The sequence below is a fragment of the Cygnus atratus genome, chromosome 24 (genome assembly GCF_013377495.2).
Source record: "Cygnus atratus isolate AKBS03 ecotype Queensland, Australia chromosome 24, CAtr_DNAZoo_HiC_assembly, whole genome shotgun sequence".
Lineage (NCBI taxonomy): Eukaryota > Metazoa > Chordata > Aves > Anseriformes > Anatidae > Cygnus > Cygnus atratus.
Genome location: NC_066385.1, coordinates 3,549,245 through 3,574,003, shown reverse-complemented (window position 1 = coordinate 3,574,003; position 24,759 = coordinate 3,549,245). Strand labels below are relative to the sequence as shown.

The following is a 24,759-nucleotide window of genomic DNA, read 5'->3' as shown; positions in this document are numbered from 1 at the left end:
ATCCCCATGGTCACCAGCCAGCAGAGGTGGAAAGGCATCTGTTTGTGCACAAGGTTTTTTTATTTTTCAAATTTATTGCAGTTTTTCCCTATTTTTTCCTGTTAAACAAAGCCTCACTGAATTGCTTCCCTTCTGGTTTCCTCTCCAAGAGGACATTTTAGACCACCACCAGCAGTAAGCAGGAGCTGTTCCACCCTGGGACGCACATTTACCCCTCCCTGGGGCAGGAGATGTGCTGGGGCAAAGAGAGAAAGAATAGGGCCGCGGGGAGCTGTCTGCACCATCAGCCCTCCCCTCCTCAGCAGTTGGGTTTAGGAACACATGTGCCAAATATTTTGTGTCCTGGCTTATTATCAGAAGGATAAAATATCTTTTAACTCAAACGTTATCTTATCACCGAGGATTGGCACAAGCAGCAGCAACTGTTCACCCCCTGGCCAAAACAAGAGGGGGACAAAAAGGACATGGCTGACCAGGACATGAGGTGACCAAACCTTCCACACAGAGCTAATTCTCTTTTATTTAACCTGTGCCTCACCTTTGGAGTCCACAAGAGCAGGGACAAGGCACCCGGCTGTGCCTGGTCATGACGGGAGATGCATCATTTATTGTCACCTATAAAAAAATGTATTTTAGTAAAAAGGTTGGCTGGGGATGGGTTACCATCTACAGGAATCGCTCAGAGGCGTGTAATTTCCCTCTTAGAACCGTGACCAAGTTCAATATAGCCGCTTTTAGTTCAAAATAGCCGCTTTGTTCCTTTCTTCTCAAAAATCAAGCTCCCAAAACAACTGGTCCTGAAGACATCAGACGTGCCACAGCCAGACCTGCTGCGGGCCCATGGGGGCCAGGGTGAAAAGGGCGAATTGCAGGACACGAGGTGGGTTTGGAGAGGCCACGGGCAGGAGAAGGTTGACTTCATCCATCCCAGCCCCCCCCAAACGTTCAATGTTAAATAAAAAGGACATGACCAGCGGATAATCGTCATATTCCATTTATTCTGTATACATTCGTAGTGCACGTTAAGGTAAGACATGAGCACTCCTCGGGTCACATAGCACTGCTACTGTTCTTCGCCTTTAAGGTTACACCCGGATGAAATATAAAGAGGGACCGAATGGATATCCATAGGAATAACCTGAAGAAGCAATTACACAGCAGGATCAACCCCTCCGGTAAGATCAACCCAGTCCCCGGTGGCCGGAGCCCCAGAGCACCTTCGTTTTTCTGCCGCATCGAAATGTTCAGTATCAAAGACACCAGTACAAGGAACAACACGGAGAACCACGTGGGAGAAGAGCTCGAGATAACACGGATGCATCTGGGTCTTTCAACTTGAAAATCACATTCACTTAGGGAAGAAAAACAAATTAGGCCCCTTCTTAAGAATTAACTTTTTCTATACCCCGGCTTGTAATTGGCAACTTCAAAGCTCTCGGGATTTCCCCTAATGTATTCAACCTTTGGTCCTGTTTGGTAACAGGAATCTGAACCTGTTCTGCTACCTGTGCACAGCATTGCACCAGGAGCCACGTATGGGGGAAAGAGAAACGTCCCAGAAAGACTGGCTGCAGCCCCCTGGAAGCTGAATTTGGACCACGATGAGGCAACGCGTTCATTAACAATCGTTCGTTAATGATACTTCACAGTCAAAATACGACCCACGAGGGCTGAGCAGCGTAACGTGGAGGGACAGAGGAACGATTTGGGGAGAAAATGGCTAAGAGAACATACAGACGTAGTACCAAGCCCTGCCCAGCGCTCTCCCTCAGATCTCACAGGCATCAGCACACCAAGGAGGTCGCCACCACCTTCCCTGTTTTGCCACGGTGAAACTGAGGCATGGGGAAAGGAGACGCAGAGCAGAACCCAAGGTGGGAGCCCTGCTGGTGCGAGACAGGGTCCTGGGGATCGGAGGTATTTGGTCGGTAAACGCTCGCTGGAAATAAAGACAGCAGGAGCTGAAGCTGGGTTTGGGTTTTGTCCCGGAGGACAGCATGGCTTAGGTAAGAAAAGTGACACTTAGTACTGAGACAATCAAACTCTGCAGAAATATTGATCCCTTAACCCTCACAAGCCAGCCTCTCCTTTGCCACCCCCTCCCTGTAAGGCAGATACAGCTCACAAATAATCAAACCTCCTTCCCTAGCGGGAAAAGCAGGCACATAAAACGGGTTAGAATTAGAAAACAAAATGAAAAACCCTCCCACAATAAACAACGACTGGGAGCCATGAGAAGCTATACACCTCCCAGCAGGTTCCTGGGAAAGGAAAGGGTAAAAGACCTCTTTATGCAGTCACCAGGGAAGAAGTATCAGGGGAGAAACTCTAGTTGATTAACTCAGAACTCAAACAAGAACCACTTTAAAAGTTTAAGACAGTCAAATCCTCGCTGCACAGCAGACATCTGCTTCCCCAGTCGTCCCCTAAACCTCGATCCTACAAGCAGAGGACAGCGAAGCAGCACCACAGCCTCCAGCAGGAGCCACACAAAGCCACCGAGCAGCAAAGCCCAGGATCCAGCAGCCAGGCTTGGGCTGCCAGTTCGTCCCCATTACCCCGGCCAGCTTTGTTTTGTTGCCCAAACCTCCTCTTAGGATCCAAAGCAAGTCTCAGCAAACCCCAGAGCTGCCTGCACACTGCTCTGTTTTCCAGGTTCCCATCCACGGACAGAACAGCTGGGCACAAGGGGCACCAGGCGAGGGATCCACCTGCAGAAGCAAGCTGGGAATTAAATGACCTCAGGGCTTCCCTCAGCTTCAGGGACCGGTGCTGGAGAAGGCTTCAGACGTACACCCACTCGTTCCTTTCCTCCCAGCCAACTGTGAGCCATCAGCTGGAGGCACAGAGCCCTGGATGGATCGCGCAGGCTCGAATCCAGATCTATGGATGCAACCACAAAAGGTGAGGAGTTCTGCTCCGCGAAGACCATCTTCGCTGCGGGGGGTGCACCATGGCTGGTGGGACAGGAGGAGTTGTCGGTAAGCCCTGGTTTGTCTCCCATCCAAGTGAGCACGCACATGTCTATGCACCCCTTGGGAAAGTCCAGCAAACCCGCACGTAAGGCTCAAAGCAAGACCTGCAAGGTCCATCCTTGCAAAGTGCCATAAAGATACAGCACATTTCAGAATTTTCAGCCAAAAGAAAACAGTAAGAAGGAATGACTCCAAAGAGTTCCCAGTAGGGATCCCTACTGCCCAACACCCAAATCAAAGAACTGAAGAAATGAAAAAACACCAACTCAGACACCCCAGCCTTCCAACCTCACACTGATTTTTCCTCCTGCAACCGTTTCAAGTCTGACCACTAGAGGAAGCTGCAACACTGGAGAGCTCCACACAGGTGGAAATACCAGGGAGAAACCCAAAATAGTAACATTTCTGTTCCCAGTGCCCCAGGAACTACTGCCTCAGTGTTCAAACAATTCTGATCTGTTCCTGCACCTTCACACCACCTGCAAAATTGAGGCGTAAGAAGTTATGAAAGCATCCAGGTCACTTAACGCAGACGTTGCTCTGGTGAAGTTTTCCACAAAAGCAAAGAAAAACGAGAAAAATCACCTGCACACAAACCTGATGCACACCCTGAAAGCCATTAAAAAAAAAAAAAAAGTCGACTGGTTTCCTGGTTGCCCACGTGAAGTTTCCTACTGAGTTGCTTAAACGTTAAACAAACCCACCGCGAACAATGGGCTGTGACCAGCTTTTCATCCCCGAGGCTTTCCGGGGAGGTGGCGATACCGCAGCGTGAAGCAGAAGACGGAGAAGTGAAGTACCCACTGGATTACGATTCCCTGAAAGCAGCCAACATCAGTTCTTCCTTAAAGATGAGAAAATGCTTCTTCTTCTTCCTTCCTCCTTTGAATAGGTGCAGCTGTAAAGGGGGTGCGGGATGCCGGCGGGGACCGGCAGTAAGGTGGGTGCTGCGCACACACCCAGCTGCTGCCCAGGGCTCTCCTCGCAGAAGCTTTTGATGTCCTTGTGAGGTAGGGGAGCTTTGGGATCGCTGGAGGAGGGCAGGAGGCACAAGCCAGACAGCACAGTTCGTCAGGACGTGAACGGCAGCAATCCAAACATCAAGGCCAGCTTTCCCAAATCCAAAGCTAGTTCGAGCCACGTAAACGGGAGCCCGGCCCTTCCAGGGACTGTGGCAAGAAGCCCCCAGCAACGCAGCCGTGCTCCTCCCGACACCTCCGGGCACGTCCCATCCCTCGGGGGCACGCAGCTGGGGGCCACCACGGCCACGGGGGGCAGGCGGTGCCACCATCAGGTGCCACCACCAGGTGCCCCAAGGCTGACGGACACATGAGCCCTCACCCAACTGCACACCCCCAGCCTGCAGACCCGGCCCTGCCATCGTGCTCCACATAAACGTGAAACATTTCATCTTTTTTAACCTTTCTGGGGGAAATTGGGGAGTATTTTGCATTTCCCAGCGGGGCAGTGACGCTGTGAAGGCAGGCTCATGCAGAGGCTCCCTAGCACTGCGCTGCGGGGTCAGAGCCGCTGGAGCTGTCCCAGGGGCGACGCTTACAGATTAGACACTTCTCATGTAGAAATTAGAAAAATAATTAGAATTATTTAAGCAGTTTGGTTAAGGCTTAATGCAGTTAATTTTTTTAATACATAGAGTTAAACAATTTTTTCTCTCACTTCCCTAAATGAAAGGTTGATAGGTTTAGGGGAATACATTACTTGTCCTTTTCCCTTCAAATAAAGTCATTTGGCATACATATAAAAATATATGACTTGGGTTTCCTTTCGGTTATAAATCACTCAAGGGTTGGAGTGGAGAAAACAATGGGCGACAAGCACGAGAACTTCCCAAATAAAAAGGAAAAATCAGTGAATATAAGCACTCTGAATTTCTAGTGCAGTAAACGAGTCAAGGAATCCGTGCCGTGCAGACACAGGCACGGCATTACCCGGACTTTGATGCCTTTCCGAGCTGCATGGCACGTGCCCGTGCTCCCAAAAGGGTCCCGTTCCAGCATGACAGCACAGCACGAAACCCAGGCTGAGCTTCAGAAATACGGAAATCGAGCCTGTGGCCCTCGGAAGCAGGTTACGGCTGGACAACCAGGTTCTGTCCCCTTTCACACCAGCGGCTCTCCGACTTCGAATCAGAAAGCTTTAGGAACAAGGACACGGCAAGGCTCGGCAAACGAGCACTCCGTCCCTCAGCTCGCATCCCACGGAGGAAGATGAACGCGGAGAGCAGAAACGCGGGACTCCAAAGCGACCCAGAGCGCCTCTGTCTCGCAGAAGCAGCTCGCAATGGCAAAGAGGGACACAGGGAGGGACTGAGCTGCAGCGTGTCACCACGCAGAGGGGCGGTGGCACGTCCCCACCCAGAGAGGAGCACAGACCCTACACGGGACCTCAAAGGGAGGCCTGACAGCTCAGCTCAAACTCAGCCCCGGTGTCAACAGAAAAATCCAACATCAAAGGCCGCAGGTTTACCCAAGAGCTGAAACTTAGCCCTTCCCAAGGCTGCAGTTGTAGGAGACGCGCGGCACGCTCACTCGAAACGCAGATCAAATACTTCTCATGGGCCCAGCCAGGCACGTGGGTGTTGGAAACGTCTTTGATACAACTCCAAGCTCGGCTGCCTTGCAGCTCTGCCAGTGCTCCCACATCTCCCCCACCGCTTCCCACCCACCCACCCCCCCAGCGGCAGTGAATCCCAGTTAAAAAAACATAAAATTAAATTTTAAAAAAATCGATTCCCAGCTGCTCTTTTCCCTGGCCACAGCTCAGCAAAGCCACCAGCTCTCATCGGAGACCCCAGGCAGAGCACGTGAGCAAGCACGTTTCGTATTGGCACCGGTTTTGGCAACTACCACTGGGATGCAAAAGAGCATTTAATAAATAAATAAATAAATAAACGAATAAATAAATCAACAAGTCAACGGCACTTCTGAACAGCCACCAAAAAGAACCCTTAAAAATCAAAACAGTGTACAGTACAGTTGAAGGCTTCTATCGCAAACCTACAATCTCTCATCCTTGCAGTCTTCCCCTCCTCTTTTTAAGCAGGGCGTCTTCAGGAAGTGAGGTTTGTGTGATCACAGTGTCTGTGTCCATGGCTGTGTCTCCTCCTCTACTAATTTCTAGAGTCGCCCAATTTAAATCAAATCTGGGAAAGGGCCAGAAGGATGAGAAGCTTCTGCGAGCTTCAAGGAAACAGCGCAGAGGGAGAAAGGAGCAAGCTGAGGGGGGAAAGACTGCAGCATGAGCTCCCGTGGCGTCAGGGACCACGGAAAGCACAAGGCAAGACTGACTTTGGAGTGGCCTGACCGCAGAGCTCGCTGCCCCCGGAGCCGTGAAATCCACGGGAGATGGGTTTGAGCTTGATTTGCTGTGGAGCTCCCCCAGCACCTCGTTTTTGGAACCGCCTCTCCACCGTGCCCCGGCTCTGCAGCCAGGCTGCCTGCACTGCCCACGGAGCTGCCGGAAAATCAGAGTTAGCCCTGTCCGAGGTGGCACCCGCACAGCGCCACCTCCTGCTGCCACCTTCTGCCCCTCTGTTCACCTCCACACAGCGGCTTCCAGTATCCCGTAAGGCTTTATAAAACAAACTACACGGGAGAGACAGGGAGGGGAAGACAGACGGACAGACTAGCCTTAACATCAGCTGTAGGACCCATCCCATGACACCAGGAAATGGGGTAACGGGGAAGCAGAGGGCGATGGCGAACGGAAGTCACACTGAAGGGCAGGTACCAAAGCCACAACACAGTGCTCGCACTCGGCAGCGCCCCTCACAGAGGCAGGTCAGTGCTGTTATGTCGAGTTTTCCGCGAAGTCCCGTCATCCCTCGGCAGGGCCCTTTGCAAATTGGACATGGCTGCTGTCTTTTTGAGGTCAATGATGGCGTAGGAGTCCGTCCGGCGGGCTTCGTGGGCACCAGGAGGTGCAGCACAGGGGGCCGGGGGCTTCGCGTGCCCCTTGCGAGGCTCAGCCTCCAGCTCCACCTGGATGTAGTTGAGCTGCCGCGGCTGCTCCAGCCGGGGCCGGGGGAAATCGAAGCTGAAGACGTTGGGCACGCAGCCCCGACGGGGTTTGGGCAGGAAGCCGCCGCGCCGCAGGCTGCTGCCCCCGTGCAGCGCGGTGCTCTCCGAGTTCATGTAGTTCTGCAGGGGATCCTCTTCGCCAGCCTCGGGGTAGCCGTTGGGGGAAGGCGTCAGCACGTCCCCAGCGTCCTCCTCGCCCCGCCGGAGCGGCTGGCACTCCCACACCGGAGGCAGCGAGGGCAAGTTCTCGTAGTGCAGCAAGGCTGCCCTGCGCTGAGAGCAGCCGGCTGGGCCCACGTCCTCCCGGGGGACTTTCAAGCGCCCGGCCCGGCAGAGGGACGAGCTGCCGGGGGGCAGCAAGCCGTTGACGTTTTCGTAGACGCACTGGGGCGAGGGGCACTCACCCTCGCACTCGTTGTTGTTGTTGGGGGCGCAGAAGTGGGTCCTGCACTCCTGGGGGTACCGAGAGATGCGCCTGTAGTTGGGCGTGGGGCCCAACACGAATTTCACCTCCCCTGGCTGCAGAAAGACCTGGGGGTTGCGGTCTTCGAGGGAGCAGCTGCGGTTCCTATGAGGGAAAGGAGGGTGGGCTTCAGGCAAGGAGTGCATACAGTGTCGGCCCCTCGGCTCCTGATCACCATTGGCCGTGTTCACGTAGGTGTGGGACTGCAAGGAGAGAAGCAGAGGGACAGTGAAGGGAGAAGAGAAGAGGCAAGGGCAAAGCAACTGCCAGGAGCTGAGAAAGCGACAGGGAAAAGCGATGATGGAGGAGATGAAAAACATTCAGAAGTTGAAAAGATTTGGGGAAGCAAAACACAGAAGTCTGGATTTGTGGGCCAAGGGAGAGAAAAAAAAGGAGTCCGACTGCAGTAGATACACATCATCTATTTCACACCGGATGCACATGGTACAGAACAAGAAGCAAAGCCACCTGAAAAACGTTTCCTTCAGCTCCTTACACGGGATATATGGCAGCACTCACCCCTACGTAGGCTTCTCTGATAGTGGCTGAGATAAGATGAATTATGGAGGGAAAATCTTAACTTCTAAAACTGAGAATAAAGAGCTGATCATCAAAAATTAAACAAACCTGAACTCGGGCACACATCTGCACACTGGTGTAGGGGCTGCAGTGATAGCTGGCGGATAAGGGCATATGACAGACTCCCAAGCTAGGTGCTGCTGTTAAATAGTTGTCAAGTGAATGAACAGATGGGGATCAAGGACGCCAATCAGTCCACCTCAGTGGAATGCCTGTTTTAGTGAAGCATCAGAGCAGAAGTCTCTGAGACCAAAATGAAGCAAAAGAGAAAAAGGATGGTGAAGATACAAGGATCCCCTGAGGGTCCTTGAGTAAGGACCTTGAGCAGGAGTAAGAGAAACCAAGCATTGCACAGGACTGGAAGCAAAGCAAGCTCACTGCCTGCAAACAGCAGAATTCAGGACATCCATGTTTACCTGCTCGTCAGGCCCAATGAGGGCATGAGTAGAGTCTTCACCCACGGAGGAATGCCTCAGGCTGCTCACGGAGGGGTGGCGGGCTGCCGAGTAGGACAGGGGTTCTCCAGAGAAGCTGTGAAATCCATTGGGAAATCCTGGGACGGTGTACCCCAGACCTGGGAAAGAACAAAGACAGACAGTCAGAGCATCAGTTTGGTACAAAAAAAAGAGCTGACTGCATTTTCACAGAGAGCTGGCCTCTTCACTGCACTCTCTAAATCAGAATCAGCTGGCCTGGGGAAGACGAAAACCAACCAAAGGGTGACAACCTGGTTGACTACCAGAGGTGGTTTTTTTTTTGTTGTTGTTGCCGTTTCCTTGGGAACAAAACACCACATCGCAGACAAGTGGGGCCTTAAAATAAACCCGCTGCACGGGGCGCGCACGGGCATAAAGACACAGGCCAGCAGCGAGGCAGCGCTCGGGAAATATCCGTGCCCTGCAAGGGGCACTTTGGCACGAGCCATCGCAGGCATCGCCCGCGTCTCTGCGCCCGCTTCTCCCCGCAGACCGAAGGAGCCTTACTGCTGGGTGCCTGGGGGGTCCGGGAGAGCTCCCGCTCCGTGGGGTGACTGTTCCTGGTGATGACAACCGGCTCCTCCACGACGTTGATGCTGTTACACTGCATCAGGTCCTGGAGCAGGTTAAAGATCTCCTCCGCTCTGGAACACTTGAAGGCAAAAATCCCTGCGGAGTAGCAAGGAGGAGGGTCAGAAAACGAAGAAAGCAATCCTGCTGTAATCAGAGAAAACATAATTCTGCGCTCTAAATGAGCGGGCAGTTTTGGTTTCTTTTGCTGGATTTGACATAATTCACCCCTGCAACTCACAGCCACAGGAGACCAACCAATAACTCGGTGGATTAAAGCATCATCGCACCAAATGATGTGCGCTTACAAGAAAAACAGCGAGCACCCCAATTAACTTATGGCACCCACTCCTAGATGAGCAGAGGTGTGAAAAGGGATGGGCTAACCAGCCTTTTTTCAGCTCTCATCTTCTGTTTTAACTCACTTGGCACCCTGGCCAATTCTCAATGCCATGGGAAAGTATTTCCAGTGACTGGTCGAGGCTGAGCTGGGCCCTGTGGAGTGCGTACGGGAGGGAGGGCCGAGCACGTCACATTTCAGAAATGCATCAAATTCAGAAGTGTCTCCCCAAACGAGCAGCCCAAACCAGAGCTGGTGTGTGCAGAGCAAGCCAATCCCAAGCTGGCACGCACACACACGCACAAAAGCCATAGCAACGAGGACGGCATGGCAACAGCTGCTGCTACTCCAAAGAATAATGTTTAAAACATTCTCGCCAAAAAAACGGCTATTTCTGCCTTATATAAGATGGGGAGCGGCACCAGGAAGCAATCCTCCAAATAAAATTAATGTAGCAGAAAAAATCCTACAAGGAAGGGAGAACTCATCACAGCACAGTGCCATCCCTCTCACTTCTGTCTGCATTAAGACCGATGAGTAAGTGTGTGTCTGCTAAAAATGTCCTAGGATACGACGAGCAAACAGCTTTATCACCGCTCCTTGGGTCTAAATAAAACCAAAAAGCACCGACAGCAGAATTCTAATCCCTGATCCTGGAAAAGGCAAAACAGACGACCGAAGACAAGCAGTTCCCATCGCTGGCACGCGATGCCGGGAGAGGAAAGCTCCACTTCCATAAATCTTAAAAAAAGCATACGGCACTACAGATCTGTGCAGTACTCCACAGGCACCGAACAGTCGTGCAGAGTCCGTTTGGATACGGAGTTTACAAACATGATAATAGAATGAGGAAACAAACTTTTTTTCCCCCCTCTCCTGGGATGCATATGCCAGGAAAATGCTCAGCTCTTTAAAAGCAAGAGACAGACTGGTGGAGGAACTAAGAGGCACCAGAGTAAAACTGGAGTCTGCTCCCGGTGCTGATGACTTGGCACCCAGTCCTGGGTGACTCACTTCCCTCTTCTATGCACAGCATCCCCGGGCATAAAATCAGTAAAACGCACAAGTCCCTTCCCTCTACATTACGGGGTGCTGCCGGACACAAAATACAAAGCAGTCAGCAGGAACAGCACTAACCAAAGCCGAGAGAATGTGGTGAAAACCAAACGGTGTTTAAACAACTGCTGCTACTGACAGGCACTTGAGAGAGCCGTGAAATAATCAAATACTAAGCAGGGGGGCTGGAGAAAGGTGCAACTGACATCCCAGAGCTACTCCCAGAGCTCAAAGATGCTCGGCAAAGCTTTAGTCTTGCAGAAAGCACTTCCCAGGACCTGCTGAAACACGTCCAGCAGCCCCTCCTACCACGGCTGTGCACCCTTTGGAGCTGACCGGGTAACTAACGCTCTCCCTGACATTAAACGTGCTCCAATGGAAACTTGAGCTCAATCCTGTTTCACTAATTACCTCGAGTGCCAACGCACTAGCAAAATGAGACTGTGAGATTTATGACCAAGTCCAGAGCTCTCATTAAGTGTTTTAATTGGGAGTAAAGACTGCATGTGCGTGCCCACTGGTGTTCTGGGGGAACAGAGGCTGCAGAAGGACCTGTGGATTTGTGAGATGTGGGAATTTGGGAGGAAACGAGCACCAGCTCAGCCCGGCTGCCGGGGAGCAGAAGGCTCGGAGCTCCTTCCCCCGGGAGACGAGCACTCACCCTGCCCTGTCTGGCAGCGGCGGCCGCTCTCGAAGGAGAAGAGGTTGGAGTCGTAGCCGTAGCGGCGCAGGCAGAGGTAGGGCCACCGGACCGCGTCCCGCTTGTGAGTGTGCAAGATGAGCTCCGTCTGTGTCAGCTCCATGATCCCAGATCCCAGCTCGTTGCCTTCATCGTCCACGTTCGTTACCTGCAGAAGCCAGGCACTCGGTGCGATGGGAGACATTAAAAAACCAACGGCCACCCACAAAGGTCCTGTGATTCCCATGGATTCCCCCTCCAGTCACTGAGATGACTTTATCTCAGCCGAGAGCATGAATTCATCGCTGGCACAAGGCGCCAAGCCGGCAGCCCTGGAGACTGTGCGCTTGGCAGTTCAGCTGATGTGCCTCAACAAAGCCACTGGAACACAGCCCTGAGCAATAAAAGGTTTCTCTCCAGTTCTCCATTTCCTTGCTCAGGCTGAATCTCAGTGCAGGGGAAATTTCTACTGCAAATACAAACAGATTTGCAGCAGAGGACGCTTAACAATCATAAAATAAATCAGCAACGTATTTGCAAATCTTATCAGCTGCAAGACTTATCTGCAGGAGCAGAGTTTTTTTGTTACTTTCATGGCTGGAGTCCGGCCCATGCTGGGTTTTGCTAGCAGCCAGCCCTGCCAGATTCTGCAATGGGGCTGGGGTCCAAAACCTACCTTAAATTTGCTGGGGTGGTTGTCTGGGATGCTGTCTCTGCACAGACAACTGCAGCAGCTCCCCATGACGTCAGCAGGAGAGGTAATCCCTGGGGAAAGGCCACAAAACAGAAGACAATCACATTTCCAAGCCAACTCCTCCCACCCTCTCCCAACAAGCAGCATTTACAGCCTGTGTCTTCCTCCCCCCTCCTTCACACGGCTCAGCATGTCTGGATCTCAAACGTTTGTGCTTTGAGAACTTTGCAGTGTGTTCCTCGATTACTAGACACAGGGTAATGTAAGTCTAATAATAATAATAATAATAATAGTAATAATAACAACAGCTTTCTTACCATTAGGCAACTGTTTGGGTGTTTTTATAGGGTGAGAAGAAATTCCCACTACTGTCCCTCTATCTCCTTTGGGACTCCATGGCAAGCAGGTGTCAGTCACCTAGAGCAGGAGGGAAACTGCCCCATCTTCCACCTGGCAAGGAAATTACAGTGAAAGAGATCAGTAAACCAGGGAACAATAAGCATGTGGGTAAGGGAAAGTCTCACTGAATTTATCCTCAAATATCTCAAGGAAAGGAAGGCACGTGTTGTTTGGGTTTTTTTTTGTAGGTACCTGCACTCGAATGAATATATTCTGCACATACTGCTCCTAAAACGCACAGCAGGCTTAAAGCAGACATCGGATGTTCAAACGCTTTGCATAGATAGTGCAAATTATCCTTCTTTGCTAGCTGTGCCAATTTTTCAGCAAACTTATCAAGAACTCAGCGCAGACACTGGACTTGAAAACATTTGCCTCCCAACGGGCAGAGAGCAGCGAGTGCTTTCAACACACAACTTCTGAAGAAATGCCAGCCAGAAAACCTAAAAACGAGCCATTTTACTTCTTGGCTTTGGGACCCTAAGCAGGAGAGGAGCTTATCAGAGCGGCTGCAGTCGCAGCAGTAACACCGAATGGCAGGGAGCGGCGAGGACACGAGGGATCGCAAACATCTGCTGCTCAGAAGCGTGAAGGTGCCTTCGTTCCATGGAAGGCCCTGAAGGGCCAGAGAACAAGCGGCCTTAAAAGCAAAGCAAACACAACAACTGGTCTGTTTCGGACTACAAAAAGCAACAAATGCCCCAAAACTCTCCTATCTGATAACAGGAAGCGCAAGTATGAAGCGTGCAGGAATTACACGCCTAGCAGTGAGGAAATAAACGGGAGTTTTGGTGCAGTCTTAACGGACCCATGGCACTGGATTCAGCAGCAGATAACGCGGGAGGGTGCCAGGGTTTATTTGGCACCGAGAGCTAGCGACGTCTCCATCCATGGCACGAGAGGATAAAGCCATGTGGGCACCCAGCCTGGCACTCCAGTAAAGAAAACCAAAAGGCTGTCGGAAACCTCCCTGCCACGCCAGGAGCTGCCTCACCACCCGCTCCGCGTTAAGCGGCGGATCTCGGGCTCCTCTCATCGCACCACGTAGCCGCACGGTGCGGGAGGGACGGGGCTGAGCTGACCGAAGGGTCCCACTTTGGTTTTGACACCAAAACACAACCCGGGCGACCTTCCTGGGCAGCTCCGGGTCACCTTGCCTCAGCTCCGAGACCTCGGGAACTCCCTGCTGCACCCAGACCCCGCGAAGCCCTCTGGAGGAGGAGCAGGGCTGCCTTTTGGGCGCGCTGGAGGAGCTCGGGCACGAACCCAGCGGCTGCCCCCTGCCCCTCGCTCCCTGCAGCCACCCCAGGAGCAGCAGCAGCACCTCGAGCCCTGCTCCGCGCGGCGCCCTGCACCCAGCGGGGATTTACTCCCAGGATTCGAGCAATAATTTAGCACCAGGTTCCCCTCCGCTCCGTCTAACCTGGTCACCGGGGGCCTTGGCCTCTACAACCTCTGCCCTCCTGCTCCCATCTCATCAGTTTTTAAAAAAAAAAACCCTGCAGAGAACACGTTGCCTTTGCCTCCTTCTTCTCCATTCCCCTCCGGTTCCCCCGCAACACCTCCGTCTGTCTCCCCTACAGGGGCTCTAGGCTGGGGGACTGTCCCCTGCCTGGGAAGCGATAACAAGCAGAAGAACTGACAAAAAAAAAAAATTAACTGTGAGACCTCCAAGGAGGTCCCAGCCGCCGATCCCAAACCCTCCCCACCGCTCGGGCAGACCCCAGCCTGGAGACAGCGTGTGTCCCCCGCAGCCCCTGAAGCCCCCGAAGCAACTGGGGGGGCAAGGGGCTACACTGAGGGGGGGACACGGGGGAAACTGGGAGGGGGAGACAAGGGGGGGGGGCAACAAGGGGGTTACACTGGGGGATGATGACAAGGGGACTGCAATGGGGGACACGAGGGGGCTACACTGGGGGGGACACACGAGGGGGTTACACCAAGGGGGGGGACACAAAGGGGCCATACCTGGGGGGAGACACAATGGGGCCACTGGGTTGGGGACAAGGGGGCTATACTTGGGGGGGGGACACAAGGGGGCTGCACTGAGGGGGAAAAATGGGGGGGCCAAGGCAAGCACTGGGGGGGGCAAGGGGTAAACTGGGAGGCTTAGGGGGGGCAAGGGGCGGTGCAGGGGCAGCTTGGAGGGGAGGGGGGCAGGGGGCCGGGGGGGGGGGGCTCAGGACCCCCAGGGGGGGCTCAGGACCCCGGGGAGAGATTCAGAACCCCCGGGGGGGGGGCTCAGGACCCCCGGGGAAGGATTCAGGACCCCCAGGGTGGGCTCAGGACCCCGGGGGGGGCTCAGGACCCCCGGGGGCAGCGCCCCCAGCGCCGCGCGGAGCCGCTCGGTACCTGAGGCGCTGCCCGGCTCCGCCGTCCGGGAGCTGAGGCCCGTGCCCGGAGCTCGGCGCCGCTCCCAGCTGCCTGCCGCCGCCGCCGCCCCCCGGCCCGGCCCGGCCCCTGCCCGGCCCGCCGGGACCTGGCTGCGGACCGGGACCGGGACCGGGCCGGGCCCCGCCACCGCCGCCGCCCCCCCCCAGCCCGGGCCGGAGCCCGCCGGGAGCAGCGAGTCCGGAGGCCGCCGCCTAGAGCGTCGCGCGCTGGGAGGACCCGGGGACGGGGGGGGGTGGCCGCTGGGGGGCGCGCGAGGGACGCGGCGCTGCGGGAGAGGGGCGGGGCCATAGGGGGCGGGGCTAGGGAGAGGGGGCTGTGAGGGGCAAAAGGGGCCTGGGGGGCAATGGGGGGCAAGAGGGGCTTAGGGGGGTTAATAGGGGCTTATGGAGGGGGTAATGGGGGTAATAAGGGGGCAAAAGGGGCTTATAGGGGGCAAAAGGGGCTTATAGGGGGCAATAGGGGCTTATGGGGGTTAATAGGGGCTTATGGGGGTTAATAGGGGCTTACGGAGGGGGTAATAGGGGGACAATAGGGGCTTATAGTGGGGTAATAGAGGATTATAGGGCGGCAATAGGGGTTTATGGGGGGCAATAGGGAGTTATGGGGGGAATAGGGGCTTATATGGGAGGTTATAGGGGGGCAATAGGGGCCTATGGAGTCATAATAGGGGCTTATAAGGGGTAATAGGGGTTTATGGGGGGCAATAGGAACTTATAGGGGGCAATAGGGAGTTATGAGGGGTAGTAGGAGCTTATGGGGGCAATAGGGACTTATAGCGGGCAATAGGGGCTTATGGGGGCATAATAGGGGCTTATAAGTGGCAATAGGGGGGCAATAGGGGCTTATGGGGGCAATATGGGCTTATACGGGACATTATAGTGGGCAATAGGGGCTTATAGGGGGCATTAGGGACTTATAGAGGGCAACAGGGTCTTATGGGGGCATAACAGGGGCTTACAGAGGAGTAATAGGGGCTTACGGGGGACAATAGGGGCTTACGGGGGGGGGTTAATATGGGGCATTAGGGCAGGAGAGGGTTCGGGGCGGGGGGTCAGTGGGGCAGGGGAGCACAGGGCAGCACAATGCAGCGCGGTTTCACATCCCCGCAGCACCCCGCACCGTGGCTCTCCCACCAAACCCCCCGGCTCGGGGCCGGCAGCCCCCCCCGTCACAGCCCGCACCCACGGGCACCTCGTGGTGCCCCCAGGGCCGGGGCCTGGCTGGAGCTGGAGCCGAGGCCGCGTCCCCTTGCGCTGCTAACGAGGACTTTGCTCGTTAGCGCGGAGGACGCAGGCAGGGGCAGCCGCGGGGGCCCCCCGTGTGCAAAGTCCACCAACGGGCGCGATAAAGCCATGACCAACGTGGCCCCAAACAGCACATCGACCTCCCCGGCACAGAGCTGGGACCTCGCCGGGTCCCCAAGGGGGCTGCGAGGCGCCCCCCCCAGCCCCATCCCCTTTTTCCCTGCTGCTTTCCCAGCCCCGGGGGACTTCACAGAGACACAAAACCCAAAAATGCTGTGGAACAGCACCAAAACCCCACACCAACACCTCCCTGCGCCCAGCCCACAGCACCGCCGGTGTGCCACGGAGCCTGGCCACATCTCCAGATAATTTTCCATCAATTTTCCACCAATTTACTGATTCCCAGCACAGCCCCAAAACGCAGCACAGCTCCTGGGCCGTGGTGCCTGATCCTGACCCCGCAGAGGGGCTGCGGTGCCTGCACCCACCCCCGGGGTCCCAGGAGCAGGCAGGGAAAGCTTGGGGTGCATGGAAAGGCAAAAGGACAACGAAGAGGCTCAGCCTTGTAGACAGGTTGATAACTCTCGCCCTGCTTCTTGCCCGGGTGCCATGGGTGCAGCCGAAGCCGTGCAAATGGCTTTTGGAGACGTCAGGTGTCCCGGGCCTGAGAAGAAAACTGGGACGTGTCGGCTCGCCTCCAGCTAAGCCCTTTGTGAGAGCCCAGCCAAAGGTTTCCCCTGCCCCGAAATTGGGCTGTCACGCCGCTTCCCCTCTTTCATGAAGCTCCGGCTCTTTCTGATGTAGGCAGGAAAATAAATCACCGCGCAGCATAAAAGCCACCCGAACGGCAACCCGGGGTGAACCGAGCCGCGGAGGGAGGGAAGGGCGCGGACGCTCGGAAAATGAGAGGTGGCAAGAAAAACAGATGTCATCTGCAGCTCGCTGCCCTGTAGGGTTAACCTCCCCCCCCCCAAGCCTTTGCTCTTCCCCTCCCCGCCCGCTGCTCTGATTCCCTGCCATTGGCTGCCTCTGTAGGTTTAGGCTAAAAAGCCTGTAATTAGGACCCCAGCTGACACAGATCCAGTTTCCTGGGCAGGCAGATTAAAAAAGAAAAAAAAAAAAAAAAAAGAAGAAGAAAAAAATTAGTTTCCCTCGCTCGGCTTGGATGTTTTCCTTTCGCTTTGCGAAGTTTGCCCAGCCCAGGCTCCCTTCCCTCGCCTGCGTCGGAGCCGCTCGGGTGCTCGGGGCTGGACGGGACGGCGGAGCCCAGCGCGGTGGGGAAGGGGCAGGTAGGTGGGCAGGGGTCCGTCGGGGCGGGGAAGGGGCAGGTGGGGTGGGCAGGGGTCCGTCGGGGTGGTTCTTCCCCATATGGGGGCTGAGGGAGCCGGGGCTGGAGGAGAAAACCCTCGGGAATGAGGGGAAATGGGACGATTTCCCCATCCGGGAATTGTTGCGCGGGGAAAGGCAAGGTGGAAGAGCCGGGAGAGGGAGGGGGATTTTTTGGCTGGTTCCTCTCCGGGAAAAACAGGCGGCGGGGAGCAGAGCGCTCCCTCCACCCCTGTGGTCTTTGTCTTTGGGGGAAACGGCCCTGGAGAGCGCGCGGCGTCCCTCGAGAGCAGGAGACGGTGGCGATGGAGCCACCAAGGCGCTGCCGTACCCGGGGCTGCAGCCCACAGGTGCAGGGGGCTGGGGGCTGCCCCCTCCCTCGCCCCGAGGAGCCGCGGGGGGCACCGGCCCTGCCGGCACCAAACCCACCGAGGGTCCCCATAGGGGGGCTTCGATGCCCTCCGATGGGGCTTGGAGGGAGCGGGGTGGTTTGGGGCTGGCGATGGAGCTTTCTGCTGATGGTGCTGGGCTGTGATGGCACCGCCAGGATGAAACCCACTTGGTGCAGGGAGCGCGGTGCCGGGCTCGGTTTGTCCCTGCGGACAGAGGAGCGAGTGCGTTGCAGCGGGTTAATGGGTTACTCACTGCTCCCTGCTGAGCCAGGACAGAGAAAAATGCGCTAAGAGAACCCCCCTGCAGCACCAGCGCTTCCCCCTGTGAGCAAACAAGCCACCCACCGGGAGTCCCTCCGGTCACTTGGATGGCACCGTGCCGCATGGCAGGGCAGCAGAGGTCCCTGTGATTTGTGCCACAGCATCTCGGCTGTGCGCTGTCCCTGTCCCTCCGCACCGCTGGCCCTGGGGACGGCTGTGCCAGGCACCCAGGCACCGATCCTGCTCCTGCCGTCGCAGGTGACTTTGGGGGACAGGCCCCAGCTCGGGCAGCCCGGCCTCGGTTGCGCTGCAGGACGAGCTGCTCCGGCTCGCCTTGCCAGACCTCAGCTTATCTCAGCCCCAACGCGTCTCCACGGCTCTCCAGCTTCATTTCCACGCACCTCCGCTGCAGCTGTGTTGACGGGAGCTAAAGCAAAAACAGGTTATGGTGGGGGTGAGGCGTGCGTACAGAGCCGTGCCAGGGTTTTGGGGCGCTTGAAAGGGGATCCGGTCTTTTTGGCGATGGCCAGCAGATGCTTTTCCTCGGGGCTGGGGAGCCGGGGAGTGTTTGGTGGAAAACAGGACAGAGGTGTCTGAAAGCGGGTCTGGAAAAGGGAGCAGTGCTTCAGAAAAGCAAGGGCTGTGGCAGGGATGCAGAGCAGCCCCTGGCCGGGCAGGGAAGCGGGAGGCTGCGCTGAATGCGAATGGGCCGGGGCGGCTGCGCTGCACGGTAATGCTGTGACCTTGGCAGGAGAGGGCTGGCAGCCCGTACGCGCTGCCACGGCCAGCCAGGGACGGGGGCTGCTCCCGGGGAGCCAAAGGGGATTAAAATTCCCGTGGGTTTCAGCCTCTTTTACCCAGGGAGCTGCAAGTGCTTCCCAAAGAGCTAGAGCTGCCGTGAGAAATGGACTCGGAGCAGGAAGGGGGACGCTGCGGGGCCACCGAGCCAGGCGGTGCCGGCACCAAAAGGCTCCGAGCAGGCAGGGGAGCATGGCAGGGACATCGCCCGTCCTTTGGAGCAAGCACTGAACGGGTGCAGGCTGGAGGAACTCCTGGGGCAGGACCAGAGGCTTTTGAAGCCCATGGAAGCTCCACGGGGCGGCACTCAGCCCGTCCGACTGGTCCCTCGCGTGGCCCTGCTGGGGGGACGCGCCGTCCCGGCAGGGAGGAGCAGGTCCCCAACGCGCCCTCCTGCCACCTCCCCTGACGCCAGGGCTGGTGGCCCCCCCGGGAGCATCCCGCATCCCTCCGCGGGCCGGCAGGGCAGGGCGATGGCAGGACTGCCCGTCGGCGGCGAGGAAGGAAGAGGGGACGGGAGCAGAGCAGAGGAGACGGACCTGTCGGGGCTGCCTGACTCCTTAGCATGGGAGGCGTGCACCACTGTCACCGTCTGGGGCTAATTACAGGGACTCGTTTGCAGCCCAGACGGCTGCCAGCCGGCGTAATCACATCAAACTAGGCTGGGCTGGGCTCCCCAGCACGGCCCCATTGATTCACGGCCCTGCCCGCTCCGCTCTCCCCAGCCTTACCCCGCTGACGGCCCTGGGACGGGGAGCCCCGTGCGCCCTGCTGCGGGGCCACCAGCCCTGCTGCCTCCACGGGGCATCAAAGGGGGCCGATTACAACAAAGCCCCAAGAGATTAGACAAACGCAGCTTGGAGTCTTAATAATCCAAGCAAAGCCTGAGACGGCCATCCACATCCCATGGGGAGAGCAGAGGCGTGTTACCAACGGGGACCAAACACAGCAGCAGTAGATCCAGGATGCTGGACCCACGGATGTCCTTAGCCAGCACCCCAGGGACAGGGGCCATCCTCCATCGCAGCTCTAGAGACGAGGTTGTTCGCTGATCCACCACCAGCAGCAGTCATAGAGAGGCCCTCACCAAGGCAGGGCTCTCTTTGGGCTGCAAATACGCAGAATTGGGTCAGACACGTTCTTCCCCCTCCGTGCAGCCCGTCTGTTCCATCCCGTCGGCCGGCCGATCTGCCGCGTTAATCATTGACCTGTGCACCAAGGCAACCTGAGCTGCCCGGGCTGATCCCGGCAGCTCCCAGCTGGAGCACGGAGCAGAAGCTCAGAGCTGGCCGCGTTTGGGTGTCCTGGTGCCCTGAGCTGCTACGTGGAGGAAGGTGCTGAGAGCTGGGGCTGTTGAAGCTGTTTCATGGGAGCAGCAGGGATGGGGTGGCTGCTTCTGTCCTGGAGCGCCCAGCAGGGAAGTGCCACCTCGGTGCGGAGGAATGAGCTGGGTTTTGTGGCACAGGAGGAGCTAGAGCCACCCGCCAGCACACGGTCGCGTGGCTTGAGGGTCACCAAACCACAGCCTGAGGTTGCGGAAAGCGCTTTGGGAGAGACCCGAGGTGCCCACAGTTCGCTGCCCTTTTTCTGGGAGCCTTTTCCCAGGGGGTGGCAGCCCGGCTGCGTGCTCAGCCCCCACGGCAGGTCCCAGCTCCTGCAGGGTGCCCGAGCGAGGTGGCAATGGCACGGCTGGGGACTCGGGGTGCGGAGGGGCGCAGCGTGGCCCCAGCTCTCCCACCTCCCATCCTCACGGGATGCCCGGCAGAGCCCGGCAGGCTGCGGGCTGGCGCGCAGGGAGCCACCACATCGCCATCTCGCTTTGTTTTGGAAAGCCGAGGCAGGAAGGAAGCGAGCGGTGACAAGTGGCGCGTGGGGAGGAGGGGACGGACGGGGACGGACGGGTTTCCAGCCCGGACCCATTAGCCAGGCAGGCGGTGGCGGCTGGGCGAGCCGGCCGCCCGGGCAGGAACAGCCGCTCGGGGCAGAACAATAGCAGCCCAGGGGGAATAAATTATTTTCCACTGAATTGGGCTAGACCTCGGTCTCCTCCCACTGCTCCGCTCGGGGACAGGCCACTAAACCAGGGATCGGCTGTGGCAGCAAAGGGCTGGGGGCAGCCAGGGAAAATCTCCTGCTGTGGGTGAGCAAACAGCCAGCGGGACTTCCCGAAACCTCTTCCAGGCTGAGCACAAACACCTGGGGTCTCCCCCTGTGCAGCTTCACCCCATCACCGTCCTTTTTCCAGTGTCTCCCGCTCAGCAGGCAAAGCCCCAAACCAGCGAACACCCATGCCCTCGGTGTGGGTTTGTTTCTCACCCTTGCAGAGAAGGGAACAACCCCCCGCCCCCCCAAAGCCCTTGCACCTCTGTGGACATTCAGCAAAGGGTCTCGAGGTCCCCATGGCGTGGTGGCTCCGAGCATTGCCCCTGCTGGACCTGCCCAGGGGTCCCTCCCGCTGCCTGCAGGGCAGGTCTGAACCTGGGCACCTGGGATGACGCCTCCTGGGGCCAGCCCCCTTCTCCCTGCCGTGCCGAGGGTCTCCCCAGCTCTGCTCCTCTCTCCGCAGCTCATGTCCCTGCCGAGCCCCGCATGGCCCCAGCGAGATGAGCCCCCCCCCTGCGGCACCGCCACCGGCCTCCCTCCAGCCTCGTCCGACAGCGACTCCGGCTGTGCCCTGGAAGAGTACCTGGAGCCCCCCGCAGACCCCGCGTCCCCCGAGGTGGGCAGCGCCTGGCCCTCACGGGGCCCCCTTTGCTCCCGCTCTGCCCCAAGGGGGTCAGACACGCCTTTAGCTCGAGCGAAGCCGCTTCATCCCCTTGATCATCCCCTTGTGTTTCTCTCCCTGCGCCGTGTCCCCAGGTCCCCGTGTGCTTTGAGAGCCGCTCACCGGAGCCTGCCTCTCCCGCTGACCGGAGCCGGCTCCGCGTCAAAGCCCTCCTGCAGCAGCTGCCTCCTCAGGACTGCGATGTAAGAAACGTATTTATTCGGTGCTGCCCTCCCTGGGCTTTATTTCCTCGGTGTGCCTCACCTCGGCCTCCCCGTGCAGGAGCGGTACTGCCCTGGCCTCGCGGAGGAGGAGAGGAAGCAGCTCCGAGCGTTCAGCGCCCGCCGGAGACGGGAGGCGCTGGGGCAGGGGCTGGCATGTCCCGTGCCAGGTCCCTGCCACGGCTGTCCCTGCAAGGAGGTGAGGTGTCCCCTCCCCCGGGGGCAGCACGCCACCAAGCCGTCCCCAAAAAGCCCCCCTGACCCCGAGCCCCCCGTGCCTTGCAGTGCGGCCGGAGGCTGAACAAAGGCGACCCCGGGATTTCGGCGTCCCGGCTGGGAGACCAGTTCTGGCACCCGTCCTGCTTCTCCTGCCACTTCTGCCGCCAGCCCCTGGTGGACCTCATCTACTTCCAGCAGGACGGGAGGATTTACTGCGGCCGGCACCACGCCGAGCTCTTCCGGCCCCGCTGCGCCTCCTGCGACCAGGTGGGTGCCAGCAGGGGAGATGCTTTTAGCTCCCTTTTGCCTTCATTAAATGCTCCGTGCACGGCTGGGAGCCGCAGACACAGGGGGCTGGGCAGGAGGAAGGATTCCTTCCCGAGCCCTGCGCGGAGCCCCATGCCTGCCCCAAAGTCCCTTGGCACCCAAAAAGCACGCAGCGGGTTGCGAGTTTTCTGGCCGGGTGCGTACGGGACGGGTCCTTTGTCCCCCCCCCAGCTGATCTTCATGGAGGAGTGCATCGAGGCGGAGGGCCGGCGCTGGCACCCGGAGCACTTCTGCTGCCTGGAGTGCGACGCGCCGCTGTGTGGGCAGCGCTACGTGATGAGGAGCGGGCGGCCCTGCTGCCGCGGCTGCTTCGAGAGCCTCTTCGCCGAGCCGTGCCAGGCCTGCGGGGACCCCATCGGTACGGGCACGCGGGTCGGGAGGGTTGATTTTTGGGGAGGTGGCCGCGGGGACAGCCCCCCGCTCACCTGCGGTCACCCCTCAGGCGTCGACAGCGAGGAGGCCACGCACCAGGGGCTCCACTGGCACGCCCGAGCCCCCTGCTTCTGCTGCAGCCTGTGCCGAAAGCCGCTGCGGGGGCAGCCCCTCACCGCTCGCCACGGGCGGCTCTTCTGCTCCGAGAGCTGCAGCCTGGGGCGGGACGCGGCCTCCAGCGCCTCCGACTCCTCCGACTCAGCCTTCGTCTCGGCCCCGTCCCCCGACTCGACGCCCGTCTCCCGAGCCGGCCACGCAGCCAGGACCGCGATGGGGAGCGCCTCGGCGGCCGGGGGGTGCAGGCAGCGGGTGGAAGGGGCCGGTAGGGATCCGAGCGCTGCGTTTGTGGGGAGGTGGGAGGGAGATGGAAGCAAACCAGGCTCTGCTCGGCCGCTGCAGAGCCCTGGGGCGCTTCAGGGGTGCGTTGTATGAGCACAGCCCCAGTCGGGGCTGTAGCAGCAGCCCCCAGCACCCAGCGCACCTCCTGCAGCAGGGCAAGCGGTGGCAGCTGCAGGTCGGTTGCAGCAGCCTTGTCTTGCACCCAGGCAGCCCTCGCTGCAGAACAAGGGCAGGCTCAGCTCTCTCCTTCCTCACCCTTTCTTGCTTTCCTTCTTGCAGAGCTGTTTCTGGATCAGGCCTCCCTGCATCCTGCGTTCAGGAGCCTCGATGACCACGAAGCAGCCACGGAGAGGAGCAGGGACGCAGCGCACGCGGGGATGCAGGGGCCACTGGGCAGCCCCCAGCCCGACACAGAGGGTCCCAAGGGGCTTGGAGCCCCAGGCCACCCGGTTTCGGGGGCTCCTGGTGCCCGAACACCAGCAGGTGACGGAAACCCACACCTCCAAGCGGGGCTGTCCCCTGCCCTACAAAGCCCACGGCCAGACGACATCGACCTGCAGGACATCACGGAAGAGGATGACTCCTGGTGTCCCACCTGCTCCTCATCTTCAGACTCGGACTCAGAAGAGGAGGGCTTCTTCTTTGGGAAGCCCATTCCCAAGCCCGGGATGAGCTCCCTGGGCAGGGAGCCCCCGGAGCGGGCCGGGTGCAGGACGGCGAAGCCGCGGGGCAGCAGCAAGCACTGCAGCGTGTCCTAGCGCGGGGCCGCTCAGCGAGCGGGGGCCCCCTCGCCGGGGTAGCACTTTGCACGGTATTTAAGCAGGAGGACAGCAGGTGGAGGAGGGGGGGGGGGGGTGTCCTTTTCCCCGGCCCCACCGCATCCTGCCGGCCCCTGCCGTGGTCTCCGTGCATTCCGAGCGCGTTTTGGACACGGCCCAAGGCTGGTGGGGAGAAGCCGCCGGGATCCTTTCAGCGGCAGCTGCAGGCGAAGCACAGCCTGCAATTCCTGCTGGCCTCTCCCGCAATTAGGAACAGGTAAAGCGAGTAGGGAGCAGGGAGGCAGCAGCCCACACCGGGGCACGGTCTCCAGCTCCCGTCCCAGACAAGCCGGCAGCCTCGGAGAGCAGCCGCGCGCCAGGGAGGGCGGCCAGGGGCTTAGGACAAGGGCAGAGACCTGCACCGTCCTGCGGCAGGGGCTCCTGCCCGACTTGGACAGGAGGGGTCTGGCCACCGGGGTCAGATCCAGACGCCGGGTGGGGGGTCTCTCACCCGCAGGGACTCTTTGGAGGGGCACTGATGCTGTCCCGTAGGGTGCTGCCACCCCGGGGAGGGGAACGGTGGGGCAGCCCCGCTGCCCCCGCGGACGATGCTCCAATAAAGCTCAGCTGAGACCTGAACGCAGGAGAGCCGACCGTGCCAGGCCTGTTCCTTCCCACCCCAGGTTTGGCAGCGCTGGCCGTGCTGCTGGAGATCCACGGACCCCAGGAGAGGGTCCCCATGGTGGGACCAGGCTGGGGGGGTCACCGCGGGTCCCCGCACGCTGACCCCGGCAGAGCAGGACCAGAACAACAGCAGCGCAGGGGCTGCGAGGCCCAAAGCTCATTCATTTTTATTTTTTAAAAAACGAGACCAAAGCCCGGGGTTTAAGGGAGCAGCGCAAAACCACAAGAAGGGAGCAAGGAGCTCCTAGAAGGGGGGAGCCCTCCCTTCGCCCCTGCCCCAGCTGCTCTCCCTCCCGCCACCCTCCAGTAAAACCAGCTCCTTCTTTTCT

General features: G+C 58.4%; 2 protein-coding genes across 2 annotated transcripts; one reads left to right on the top strand and one right to left on the bottom strand.

The window, feature by feature from the left end:
* Window positions 1-5,889: 5,889 nt before the first annotated feature.
* Window positions 5,890-12,322, bottom strand: FRS3 (fibroblast growth factor receptor substrate 3). Its single transcript, XM_035561618.2, has 6 exons — window positions 12,190-12,322; window positions 11,855-11,943; window positions 11,161-11,347; window positions 9,041-9,202; window positions 8,474-8,631; window positions 5,890-7,681 (listed from the first exon to the last, which is right to left on the bottom strand). Exons 2-6 carry the CDS (start codon window positions 11,918-11,920, stop codon window positions 6,764-6,766), a joined length of 1,491 nt encoding a protein of 496 aa, XP_035417511.1. The 5' UTR covers window positions 11,921-11,943; window positions 12,190-12,322; the 3' UTR covers window positions 5,890-6,763.
* A 4,771-nt stretch (window positions 12,323-17,093) lies between these two features.
* On the top strand, window positions 17,094-24,393 carry PRICKLE4 (prickle planar cell polarity protein 4). The gene is made up of 8 exons (XM_035561537.2): window positions 17,094-17,198; window positions 21,253-21,405; window positions 21,546-21,653; window positions 21,733-21,870; window positions 21,957-22,157; window positions 22,389-22,575; window positions 22,660-22,971; window positions 23,268-24,393. The coding sequence occupies exons 2-8, from the start codon at window positions 21,256-21,258 to the stop codon at window positions 23,744-23,746; spliced, it is 1,575 nt and encodes a 524-aa protein (XP_035417430.1). The 5' UTR covers window positions 17,094-17,198; window positions 21,253-21,255; the 3' UTR covers window positions 23,747-24,393.
* Window positions 24,394-24,759: the final 366 nt, after the last annotated feature.

Excerpts from the sequence above, each read along its gene's own strand:
- FRS3 (XM_035561618.2), bottom strand. The coding sequence starts at position 11,920 with ATGGGGAGCTGCTGCAGTTGTCTGTGCAGAGACAGCATCCCAGACAAC. Across the intron at positions 9,203-11,160 it reads CCGCTGCCAGACAGGGCAGG|GGATTTTTGCCTTCAAGTGT; the intron begins GTGAGTGCTCGT and ends GCTACTCCGCAG. Across the intron at positions 7,682-8,473 it reads TCATTGGGCCTGACGAGCAG|TCCCACACCTACGTGAACAC; the intron begins GTAAACATGGAT and ends CTCTCCTTGCAG.
- PRICKLE4 (XM_035561537.2), top strand. The coding sequence starts at position 21,256 with ATGTCCCTGCCGAGCCCCGCATGGCCCCAGCGAGATGAGCCCCCCCCC. Across the intron at positions 22,158-22,388 it reads GCTGCGCCTCCTGCGACCAG|CTGATCTTCATGGAGGAGTG; the intron begins GTGGGTGCCAGC and ends TCCCCCCCCCAG. Across the intron at positions 22,972-23,267 it reads GCAGCGGGTGGAAGGGGCCG|AGCTGTTTCTGGATCAGGCC; the intron begins GTAGGGATCCGA and ends TCCTTCTTGCAG.